At 40.4% G+C, this 12,958-nt stretch overlaps 1 protein-coding gene across 2 annotated transcripts in view; it reads right to left on the reverse strand.

Annotated features, from left to right (window-relative positions):
- Positions 1 to 355: 355 nt before the first annotated feature.
- LOC112118064 (kelch-like protein 15) overlaps positions 356 to 12,958 on the reverse strand; it is a 33,608-nt gene continuing 21,005 nt past the window's right edge. Inside the window, exons 2-3 of one of the 2 annotated variants that reach the window (XM_026649882.1) lie at positions 2,811 to 3,863; positions 356 to 739 (exon numbers count right to left, since the gene is read on the reverse strand). In XM_026649882.1, coding sequence (XP_026505667.1) covers positions 737 to 739; positions 2,811 to 3,863 — 1,056 coding nt within the window. In that variant the 3' untranslated portion in view covers positions 356 to 736. Of the gene's footprint in view, positions 740 to 2,506; positions 3,864 to 12,958 lie in introns of those variants that run through there. The other variant, XM_026649879.1, reaches the window with a different exon arrangement.

Consider the following 12,958-nt stretch of genomic DNA (forward strand, 5'->3'; position numbering starts at 1 on the left):
CCATTTTTGTAAAATCTTGGCCTTCTCTCTTTAACCTGTTATACTTAAATCATGGAAGACCAAATTTCCAGATCAACAATGGTTCCCCAGCTCACCCCTAGATAGCAGGGTGAAATGCTCAATATTACTCATGATAGGCTTGCATAAGCCTACCTAGACAGCAGGACTACTAATCTTTGCTGCCCCATTCACATAACATGCCAGAAAATGGGCTACTAACAAAAAGAGCAAAACAGGAGTAAAAATAAGGTAACTTGTCTTGAACCCTGATTCTGCAATGAAATATACAAACACAGAAGCCCTGAACCTGAGCAGGGCCCATCAAAGTCAACGGTGCCCCATCTGGCTGCAGGGATCCATCTGCACACATCTCATGGCAAGGTTGGTGCCTTGTCTTATATCAAAAAGATTGTAGTTCAGATTACTAAAATAAAACAAATTAAATTCTGTACTTGTAAATTGAAAAATATAGGAAAATAATAAGCAAAGAATTACATTGAACTGCAACCTGTGGTCTGCACCAGAAGGCTGAATGTGAACATTTGGTCCAGCCATCTCTGGCTTAGACATCCTTTATCATTCCAGCTATGGTGGTGTAAATTCTCTCTTTTGATCAAAGATTACAGTAATCAACTCTGCTTTGCTATATTATTGCTAATTAAAGAAATAAAATCTGCTAACTTGCAATATAACTCCATGTCCTCCCATCTCTCTCAATCCAGAATTTGAAAGAACATTACTGCAAGAAAACAAAGATACCATTAAATGTGAGCATGGTGCATTTCGCAAAACATTTTAATATCCATTATTAATTTCTAATTTTGTTTAGCCAAACAAACTTGTTACCATTTATCATAGCAAATGTAGGGTGTATTTGGTCCCTTATAAGTGCATTCTTTTGAACTCCCTGAGTACTGTACATTCCGTTTCTACAGTGACTTCTGGCTGGGAGATGCAGAAACAGAAATGGATTCTCAACCATTACTGCATATCTTGTAAAATCTAATGCTACAGAGTTTCATGTAAGCAGATGATTTTGCAAGCTTATATCTCAGCAGTTTGTCCCTGCATATTTGAGCTCAGTGTTGGCCTCAAATTTTAGAGAGGAAATCTTTTCCCTCTTGACTCCAGAAGAGGCTAATTTCACACCAGTGTGAAAGAACTAGGATTTTAATGCTTTACTTTTATAATTGTGTTTATCTTGGTGGATAGTCTCACCAATCTACAGTCAGTAAAAGTCAACAAGTTAACAAAGTGCTCAAACATGGTGCAGTTATTCAAGCCCTCTTGGATCACAAGTCTTATTTCAGGAAGTATGAGGTCAGTAGCTATAGTTTTGTAGGTTTCTATTTTAAAGATTACAGAAATGGTAAACATTGTCCCCAATTGCCTAACCCCACATTTTTAGAACACAGCAGTTCATATCAGTTGATGCTTCAAAAAAATATTAGATTACATCACTTCAACACAACTACAAGCGATGCCATTGCTAAAAATAATAGTATATCTAGGTCTGACAAAAAACTGCATGTTAGTGCAGTGTTCATGCTTGCTTACTGATACATTTCTGATTTTTATTAAAAACAAGGCAACACATTCAAAAGTGAAGGACTGTAACTGGGTAAGATATATTTACTTTTTTAAAATAATATATAAAATGTCAAACTGTTAACAGTTCATTACATATTATTAATATAAAGAGTTTAAATATTACTGAATGAATCAGTGTATACCAAAGATAGGCTTCTTTGATAACAAACTAGGCCTCCAGTTACTTAAGAATTTTGTAATATTTAATTCAAGAAAGAATGCTACTATATCTAAAATTCAACAGATATGGCTGAATCTGTGCCCTAGTTAAAAATATAATATCCTAATTGCACATAAAAAGATGCATTATATATAGATCTTACAGTGTATGCATGTGTGTGTATATATCTTACTCACCAACAAACACAATGCAGACAATAGAAGGCAGCATAGAAATAGTGTTGGAATATAAAAATGCTTCATTATCAATTTAATAGAAAATGTATAACTTGCATTTTTTGGCAGACTTACTGATACTACTGTACAAATCCAGGGAAAAGCCATGCACAAAGGTTAAGATCATTTTAAAATGTATTTATGGGAAAACAAAAAACAAAAAAAAAATACCGAACTGGACTGAGTACTCATAAATGGAGAAAATAAAAATGTCCACCACAACTTAAAGGAACAAAATGAAACCCTTGTCAATAGAGTTTAAGTCAGGTATTCCCCCAGTAAGGCTGCTGAATCCTATCTTGACACTTAATGAAAATGCACAATATATATTTTTCTGTCCCCCTTCTTCCCATAAGTAGATCATTATATTCAACTGGTTCCAAGAAGGATGCTGCTGTGATGGCCATTATACAGAATAAACTTATTGCATGGACATAAAAGGCCACAAAGAAAAAGGGGAAAAAAGTAAACACACTGAAAAATAGATTTTTCTGCCCCCCCTCCCCCACTCCACCCCACATACAGCAATATTTGTTTAAAAAAAATAAAAAGCAAAACTTTTACAATACCAGACCACAGTTATTGGCATTTCTAATAAACTTGGTAGGTGCATTCCCTGTACATCCCGTTTCTCTATGCATCTAATAGCTGTTTTACATACAAGCCAACGTCTTTAAATGAATTAAATCTGCTTTGTTTTCCTGTCAAATTAGAGATAGTTTTTTGTGTTTCATTGGGGTTAGAAGGGGGTTTTTTTGTTTGTTTTTTTAGTTGCAACGTCTAACATGCTCCAGTACATATTCGGGAAAGTGCAGGCTGCAAACCTGTAAACCATCCAGCTTGCAGGGCATTCTTGGGTATTCATCTTCTTTCCATTTGTTTTCCTCTGGATCAAAGGTGAGAATTGAATCACTGTAATGACCATTGTAACAAAGGCCTCCAAGAACCATTATCTGTTTGTCCAAAACAGCTACACCATGACCACTTCTTCCAATTGGCATAGAAGCCAAAATAGTCCACTGATCAGTGTCTGGGTCGTAAACCTCTGTAGAAGGACACCCTTGCGACTCAAAGGAGGCCCTCAAGATCACACAAACACCACCAAAGACATAAAGCTTACCATTATAGGAAATCATTTTGTGAAAGCATCTTGCATAATTCATTTTGCATTTGTTCTCCCAACAGTTAGTGACCACTTGAGTTCTCCTCGTTCGCTGTTCTACCGTCCCTTCTTTACTGGGGTCAAACACACACACTTGCTTCGAAGTGGAAGATGAAGTAATTCCCCCAGTGATATACAACTTGTTACTGAGTACAGTTCCTTCATGTCCATATTTATTGACTGGATAGGGATCCACAAATTCCCATTTGTCTGCAGTGATATCATATCGTTCAGTCGAGTAAAATGTTTCATCCCTTGTTCTCCCAGCCACCGCATAGATGTATCTCCCAATAACACCAACAGCAAACTCTGAGCGTGGAACAGACATGTCTGCCATTCGCAACCAAGTATTTTGTCTAGGGTCGTATCTAAATACTTTGGAGGAAGCATGAAACTCACCATCTGGGCCCAGTTCTTCCCCGCCTAACAAGAATACAAAGTTATTGACAATGGCAAGGCAGTCTGGTCGTAAAGGTACTTGAGGACCCTCTAGCTCCCACCAGACCCTTGGTTTGTGCAAGAGAAGAATTTTGCTATTTACCATGCTGTGTCCTATCATTCCTCTAAATACTGCAGTCTGGGGTTTGGCAGAACGAATACGATTGGATTTCATTTCCATCAAAGGCTGTTGGTGAACACTATGAAAGTAATTCATGGCTTGGTCAACTTCATGCCGCAGCTGCCGAGAGTATCGATAAAACTCTGATGTTTTTACCTATGGATACATTTTTAAAAAAAAGTTAAAATTTTGACCAAGGAAAAACAGCATAGAGAACCATCTAATTACTGTAAGTCATTAAAAGATTATAATGCTTAATTTTATTCCGAGAAACCTGAAGGACAATTATGTTCAAGTATTAAGACAGATAAGCTACATAAACTGTGTTCTTAAAATGTATGCAGAGGCAACACATTATTTCTTCCCCAAGATATTATTGAGGTTGAGACAGAGGCCAAAGATTTCAAACCTACTCCCTAAATCCCATGTGCATACCTAAATAAAATTGGGTTGATTTTCAAAAATTCTGACCACCTTCAATCCCACTGACTTTGACTGGAGTTGTGTCAGCACCTCTGGAAAAAAAAGGCAGCCCACTTTTATTTAAGTGCCTAAATATAGGAGATAAGCATCTAAATTTGAAAATGTTGATAGTTCCAAGCTTCAAATTTTTCTTACATAAATAACAACTGCAAGGCAGTGCTATACTTCACGCCAGACTAGAAAGGAAGAAAAATCAGTGTCACCACTGGATTACATGACGTGAAATGCAATTTGGAGACAAATGTTGTTATATCTTGAGAATCAAGTAGATGTTCACTTCATAATTTTGTTAGCTTTATATTACTATTGTATCTCTTCCTTTCATTGTAAATAAAAAATGCCACTACAAGGGGCATAACTGTTTTTTCCAATCTTTTGGGTCTTTACTAGATTAAATTATATGGACATAGGTTTCAAGTGTCTGTATAATATACATATGAGTAAATTATTAATATTGAAATACATGCACACAAACATATCTGTAAAATAGCAATATTACTTGCCTGCTTTTGTAAAGCACTTTCAGATCTAAGAACTATAAAGTGCTGAGTTTTTCTACTTATGCACACTTTTTTATCAAAGAAAAACAATCTATATTAAAAGAAAGTTAAGGTTGCAAAGTCAAGCCCTGAAAAATTAGAAAGTGCCATAATTAAAGTTTCCTGTTCAACTCTAATTCACTCTCACTGTGAGTGTGCATTATGATATAGTCTGTAATTACATGTTCACACTTTTTTCCTCCCCAGAGACAACCTTAATTCTGGCTTTTCTTAACTTTTGCATATTTGACTTTGCAAACATAATAATGTTCTTGTAACAGTTTTTTTTTTTTTGTTTATTTCCAATGATTTTTTTAAAAAACTTAAAAAAAAAAAAAAAAATTCCATCATGTGACATAATACATGGGTCTTCAGAAGGGTTAGAACTTTCATACCCACAGCATAGATCTCTACCACTTCAGCAACTAGTAAAGATTAATATATACTTCTACTGCTATGTGGACCACCCATTAGAAAGAGATAAGACACACTTTGCCAGTGGGTTTCATGGCTATTTGCTGATAGCAAAGGAATGTTGGAACTCAGGAAATCTTGATTCTATTCCAAGTTCTGGAAGAGAGTATTCTAGTGGTTACAGACCCTACTGTCCCGCCTCAGCCTGTCCTCTTTTCTTCTATCCTTGCTTCCTCTGCTCTATCACCCCTACAGCCTATGCCTGTCCCACTTGTTCCTATCTCCCCACAGCCTGCACCTACTACCCTATCTATCCATGTTCTCCTCTCACCTATGCATTTGAGCAAGTCAGTCTGACTCCTTCTCCCTGTCGCTGCCTAGGCATCAGCAGGGGTAGCCTTAAGGGCATAAGACAGTCATTCTCCCTGTTCTCAGTTTTAAGGCCTGCCACCACTGTGGCCCTCAGTTGTTGGAAAGAGCAACTGCAGAAAAAGTCTCGCTCAGCCTGGCAGCCCTGGAATGGACTGTGCTCAGTCACTTTGTGGGGATGGTGCATTCTCAGTCTGGTCAGCACATAGAAGCCATGTGGGAATGAAGCATGTTCAGTGCTGATAATCTTAGGAGAATAATGCTGCCAACCTTTCACAAACTTCTATTGAGCATGTCCAAACATTTTTCAGAGGCCAAGCCTGACCAAGTATAGGTGGATTTTTATGGGGACTGCAAAAAGCACATCCCATGCACCAGAGTGACCCCTCTGCTAAGTTTCATGTCCCTCCTCTCCTAAGTATGGAGGCTTGAGGCCTTCCTTAATGAAATGGCTGTATAATGTACTTTTACCTAATCTCATTGTTGGAAATAGATGACCTATTTTTGTTGAAACATTCCAAACAAATTTAGCCTGGGGGCAGATATACAACATGGAAAACAGTTTGTCAAAGTTATAAGCAACTAAAAAGCAAGGTCTTACAATGGAAAATGTTAGCTAAACTAGGGTTACCATATCTAACAAATAAAAAAAAAGAGGCCCCCCCCCAGGGCCTGGCCCCCCCCAATTCCCTCCCCCCACCCCCGCCCCAACTCCGCACTCCCAGCCACGCGAAAAGGGCTGCCCGAGCGCTACCGGCTTCAGGTTTGCCGGGTAGCCCCCAGACCTTGCGCCCCCGGCCAGCGCTTCCCCAGCGCAGCGGAGCCCAGGAGGGGAAGCGCCCAGCCGGGGGCGCAGGGTCTGGAGGCTGCCCGGCAAACCGTGAAGCCGGTAGCGCTCGGGCTTCGGGCAGCCCCCATGCCTCCGGACCCTGCGCCCCCGGCCGGGCCCTTCCCCCCCCGGGCTCCGGCAGCGCAGGGTCCGGAGGCATGGGGGCTGCCCAAAGCCCGTAGCGCTCAGCTCTTAAACAGAGCCGAAGAGTCAGGGGAGGAGCTGAGCAGTCGCGGGAGGGGAAGTGCCCGGCCGGCATTTTTCCCCGGACATGTGCGTCTTTTTGGCAATTCCCCCCGGACGGGGGTTTGATTGCCGAAAAGCCAGACATGTCCGGGAAAAACCGGACGTATGGTAACCCTAGCTAAACTCAACTATGAGCAGTGCTACCAGCTCCACCTATAATTTATATATAACACATGTATGTAACATATAGACACATGATGACTAGATCCATGTGATAAACTGCATTTATCATGCATCTTCACCCGCCTCACCTTCACTTTGCCATTTCCATCACTACTTCTACTGAGATTTCAAACTCTGAGCAGCTTCAAACAGAAATTAAAAAGTCAGCCTAACATAGAATTTTCTCTATCCCTTCCAAAATTATACTAATCCAAAGCCCAAATTGGGCAATTTTCAGTCCACAATCAGAGACAGATTTAAGGGTTTAAGGTCTGATATCTTACAAACCCCTTCAGGGCCGGAAATGGGAGAGATTCCCAGCTTTCCATTGAGGGACACAGCACTTGCAAGGTCCCAAAATATCAGACTTAAAAGTTGTGACTTGTTTTTCCTGTAAATAAGTTAGTTTAGATTAGAATATTTCATAGACATTTTAAGAATACTTGTTTTATTTTTTCCTCTCCCTCTGTGCTGTGTACAATTAGACTCATGGTAACTGAGGCACCAATAAAAATAGTGCCAATACAATTTTTAAAATCTCTCCAAAATTGTTTTTCAGCAACAGATGTGGAATATAGAGAATACATTATGACAGGATAAAGATTTTATCAGTACTCATTTGGATGATCTGCATAGCTCACCTGCAGTTTCCTCATATTCCTGAGTAATGTGACCATTCCAAGTTAATGAAACCTTTATACCAAAGTGCCATGTATGCCATTTTACATAAGCACATATTTATAATATGCATACATAAAATAACTGAACATGAACATTATGCCCATTACAGAAGAATTTAACTTAAAAATGCTATCCAGAGAGATGGATAATACAAAGAACAAAGGCCCAGATTTTTAAAGGTATTCAGATGTTGCTCTATTTGGCGCTGTAACATTTAACTGACTTAGAAGCCCAATTCCCATTTTCAAAAGGAGGCTAAGTCTCAATGAAAGTGCCTTAGTCCCCAAGTCACTTCTAAAAGTGAGACAGGCTCCTAAATCAATTAAGCAATGCAATACTAAAAGGAGCAATGCCTAAATACCTTGAAAAAAATCTGGGTCAAAGAAACTTTATAACGAGACTCCTTTGCTTGTTTCTATAGTAAGTAATTATCTCCAAGCTGCATGTCCAATCATCTTGTGACTACAGAATTACAAAATGCAGAAGCTACAAAACTTACATTTAGATAAATTCAAGAACTTGGATCCATGCTGATCCTACCTAACTCAGTATGAATAATCTGCCATCTAAATGTAAGATACGAGATTTTATAAAAGCTAATATATATATAAAAGTTAGACAGATCTAGAAAATGCTACAGATTTGCATAGAGTACACAGAATAGCTATATTTTGTACCAAAGCTTAACCTCAAGGAAGCAGTTTTTCAAAACCAATATTTCAACACCAAGTTATCTTTGCTATTTTAAAAATGTAAAAAGACCAAAGAAATGAAACTCTCAGATACTTCCCTCATTCTTTCAGTACTATGGCTGAATTTAAAAAAATAATTTTTCAGGTAAAATGAATATATAATGTGCATTAGCTGCTCCCACTAATTTTAAAAGAAAGCTGAGAAACAACAAAATTTGATTAGCAATGCATTTTTTAACAAAACCACAGTTATGTTGGAGTAGTTAGTGTACTTACTATGAGAATTTGAAGAAAGGTAAAAATAAGTTAATACCAACAGTAGGTATTATTATTATTGTATTTAAAAACACAGTGCTATCAGATTATCCAATGTTTGGATAATTGCACACTGATAAAAGATCACAAGAAATAAAACACCTAGGAATACTACATTTTCTTCTTATTTCCTCTCTGACCCTCATTATTTCCTTTTAAGCAACGGAATAAAAATACTCAAAGGATATTGTAAAAGCAGCATCTTGTTTAACAGATTGTAAATAGTGAGGTCTGTTACAGAAAATATACCTTCCTCCCATTCATCTAAACAAGAGGCAGGATTATGAGAACAGTTTGGATTGATGATGTAAAATGGTCTGTGGTGACACTAGCTTCCACAGAAGATACCTCCCTCCCCTAAATTTCAGTATAGATCTAGATAATTACAGTGCTACTTTTGATCAATAAGTCAAGAGAAAGGAATATTTGGGAAAAAATGAGTATCAGAAATAAAACACGAAAAGAAAGACCCTGCAGGATCAACACATATGGATTAAAAGCTGCAAAGCAAAGACTGACAAAAATAAAACCAGACAAAGGTTAATAAATTTGTCATACTTATACTATAGAGTAAGACGAGAAAATAGGACATACTTGAGAAAACCTTCATTTAGCCGCTCTCTTAAAGGGAAACAAATTACAGGTATACACAACCTACAAGATGGCTTTACCATATTTTAAAAATACTTTTGTATATAGTTAAAAAAGGAAAGTGCTGTACAAGTATTAATGAATTTATCCTACCACTACTATGAGAAGAATTACCACCATTTTACACATATGGAAACAGAGGCAGAGATAATGTAGGGTATGTCTACACTGCAACGCAAGCCTGCACTTAAGCCCTGACTCAAGCCTAACCCCCCTTGCATCTATACCACAATTGCGCTAACCCAGGTCTCGGACCCAGGGTCCAAGGACCCTGCAGGGCTGGAGGGTCAAAGCTCAAGTTAGCCAGAAGCCAGGGTTCAAGCCCTTTTGCTTTGTAGCGTAGATGCAGCCTGCTTGACTCAGATTCTGGGAGTTAGCCAGAAGTAACCCAAAATTCTATGGGACAACTCTCTTAGTCCTCTCTAGCCCAACAATCCGCAATCCACACAATTGAATACCGCAGCCACTCCCCTTTGCCAATGGCAGAAGCTCAGGTCAGCGTTAACCCATCCTCTTCTGATCACACCTAGATACTTAAAATAAATAAGGACTTGAAGATTGAGTCAAGTTTCTGGAAAATTAGTTTTCCTTACACTTGCAATGAACTCTCAGATTTTACTACAGATGAATCTGAATCAAAACTCCAGATCCAAATAAGCCACTAACTGTGAAAATATTTGGGTCTGGATCCTATCTGTGTGTCTCAGGCCAAACTCTAGATGCACTTATTAACTTTGATGTCACAATAATATGGGAATTGTTAACATACCTATTTAAGTTTAAATTCAGTTAAAAAAAAAAGTCTCTAAAAATATAGTGTCCAATATTCTCTTGCAACCACAACTGTCAATCTAAGGGGCTTTGGGCAAGTCACTTCACCTCACCTTCCCCATTTGCAAAATGGGAATACTTACCGTCTTCACAGGAGTCCTATGAGGATTAGTCAATGTTTGTACAGGGTTTTGAACAGAAAAGAATTACAGCATTTTGTCACTGTTAAGCACTATCATCGTTGTTGCCAAGTGTCCCAGCTTGAGGCCAATGCACATTGTAATACCATCTCCTCCCCATTCCTTTCCTTGAAACTTATGGAGTTCTGGACACCTTCCAAATAAATAACATTTAGAACATATATAATTCATAACAATAAGTAAGCCAAAAGTTGTGATTTCCCACCCTCTCAATTTTTCTTTAATTTTCCTCTCGAACCCCAATCTTTGTTTCATCTGTCTTGCCACTTTTTTTCTGCCTCCCTTATGTTTATTTTATCTTTCCAGCCTTTTGTTTATTCTCTCCCTGAGAATAATTTTTATTACTATTAATTAGTTATATTACAGGAGCACCTAGATGCCTCAACGGAGATCAAGGCTCCATTGTGCTAGTTCCTGTAGAAACACATAGTAAAAGTCTCTGCCTTGAAAAGCTTACAGTCTAAATAAGTGAGGGGGGAGGAGAATAGAAACTAAGGCACGAGGTGAAGTGACTTGCCCACAGTCAAACAGGATGTCAGCAGCAGAGTCAGAAGTAGATCCCTGGTCTCCTGAATCCAAATCCACTGAATGCTGCTGCCTCCCCACTCTTATTTTAAAAAGGATTCCCCCCCCCACCCCTTTTAAAGACAGAGTGGCATCACCATTTCATTTTTGTCTCTACCCCTTTCTCCTCAGTAATCTTATCTCCTTCCCTCATTCTTAGGCCTGGTCCACACTACCAAGTTTTGTCACCAAAAAAACTGCCCTTTGTCTACCAAACAGTGCATGCGTACACACTGCAATGCGACTTTTGTTGGGAAAGATGCCCGGTTTTGATGACTAAATACATCCACCCCAATGAGAGACTTAGGCCTTTTTCCTCTCTGTTTTACTCGACAAAGTGCCAGTGTAAACCCCACACTTGATTTCATTGCTTTAATTGGCCTCCAGGAGGTGTCCCACAATGGCCATCCCCATCATGACCACCCTGGTCAGCGGTTTGAACTCCACTGCCCTGCAGCCAGGTAAACAACCATCTGTTCCTCCCCCTTAGAAGTCCTGGGAATTTTTGAAATTCCATTTCTTGCTGGCTCAGCATGGAGAGGTCTCATCACATCTTCCCAGGTGACCATGGCGGGTTATCGCACCAAATGCTCTCCCACTTGGATCATTGTGGAGCTGTTGGATCTGATCAGTATATGGGGAGAGGAGACTACAGTACAAGCTGTGCTTGAGCAGTAGGAATTGGGATACCTACGGGCACATTTCTCAAGGCTTCTGTGAAAAAGGGCTGTGATCGGGACTCAGTGCAGAACGAAGATAAAGGAGCTGAGGCAGGCGTATCATAAGGTGAGGGATGCAAACCGTCGCTCCGGTGCTTCACCTAAGACCTGCCAGTTCTATAAGGAGCTGGACGCTATCCTCAGTGGTTACCCCACCTCCATCGCCAAGAGCCTTGTGGATACTTCAGAGGAAATGGAGGCAGCGGAAAAGGACCTAACCCAGCGGACGAAGTTATTGAAGAGGTGGAGTTAGATGAGGATGTGCAGCTCCTGGCGGGGTATTTTTAAGTAAATCATGGTTCTCTTTTCAAGAGGATATAAAGTGAGTTTTAAAAAAAATGGTTTCCCACCAATGGGGGTGGCCCTTCCAGGAACAGTTCTTCACTCCAGAGGTATCTAGCCAGTCTCAGCAGTCGCTCTCTGGGGAGCAAGAAGCAGGAGATGAAACACCTGGTAAGTGGCTGTAGCTTGTGTAGTGCGGGAACGGCTTCAGGGCATAGAAATGTGGGAGGCTGGCTGTGTTTCTGTGAGGTGGACATTTCCCTGTGTAGCTAATCAAGACAGCGGAACAGGGTGTTGATGCACGCAGAGATCGCACGGGAATCCTCCAGACAGATCTCCAGGAAAGTTTCCTGAAGGTACTCGGTAATCCTCTGCCGAAGGTTCCGTGGCAGAGCAGCTTTGTTCCTTCCCCCATTGTAGGAAACTTTCCCACACCATTCAGCAATCACTTGTGCAGGGACCAAAGCGGCACATAGGCAAGCAGCATACAGAGCAGGGCAGAAGCCACAAGCCTGGAGTAGATGTACCCTCGTTACCCTGCTTACCCTTAGCAGTGAGATGTCTGCTAGAATGACTCCCACCTGTGGAAAAGTGCAGGAGAATTTTAGAATTTTTTCCATAGAAGGCTGCACCAGGACCCTTGCAGAGAGTGAGTGCTCTATTCCCCATATGGAGCGCCCTGCCCCTCCCCCAACACTCATCATGCTTTGGCTGTTCGTGGAGATGTGTGCCTGGCTAGAGTCAGTGAGAAAGTGACTGCAATGTTGCAAAAGGTGTATTTAACTGAAATGTTATAATGCTGAGTGTGAATTTAACAATCCTGCTTCTGTGCATTGTCACCTGTGCTTCACCAGACGTGGCATTCAGGAACACCCCATGCACCCCTGCCGAGCACCTCTGCCAGATAAGAAAGCACCCAAGATGCAGCAAAAAAGACATGTTCCAGGAGGTACTACAGTGCTCCAATGCAGAAAATAGGGAACATAAGGAGTGCTGGGAAGCCGAACGGCAGGACAGAAAAGAGAATCAAGCATTTGTTAAGGACACAACTGAGAGGATGATTAAAGTAATGGATGAGCAAACGCAGATGCTGCAGTCCTTAATAGTGCTACAGACTGAGCAGATCTGTGCTCGCCCTCCCCTGCAGCACATTCAGAACACTTTTCCATGCTCCCCCACAAACTCCGCCTACACAGTCCTTTCCACTTTCCGGGACTTCTCATTTCCCCTTCACTCCACCCCCTCGGACAACTTTCACGATAGCTGGACCTACCCACAGTTGTGAAAGTCAGTCCTTCCCTGGCTCCTCCTTTCCCAGCAGGCATCTGTGTATC

The sequence above is a fragment of the Terrapene carolina genome, unplaced genomic scaffold (assembly GCF_002925995.2).
Source record: "Terrapene carolina triunguis isolate 2854851 unplaced genomic scaffold, T_m_triunguis-2.0 Scaffold23, whole genome shotgun sequence".
Classification (NCBI taxonomy): Eukaryota; Metazoa; Chordata; order Testudines; family Emydidae; genus Terrapene; species Terrapene triunguis.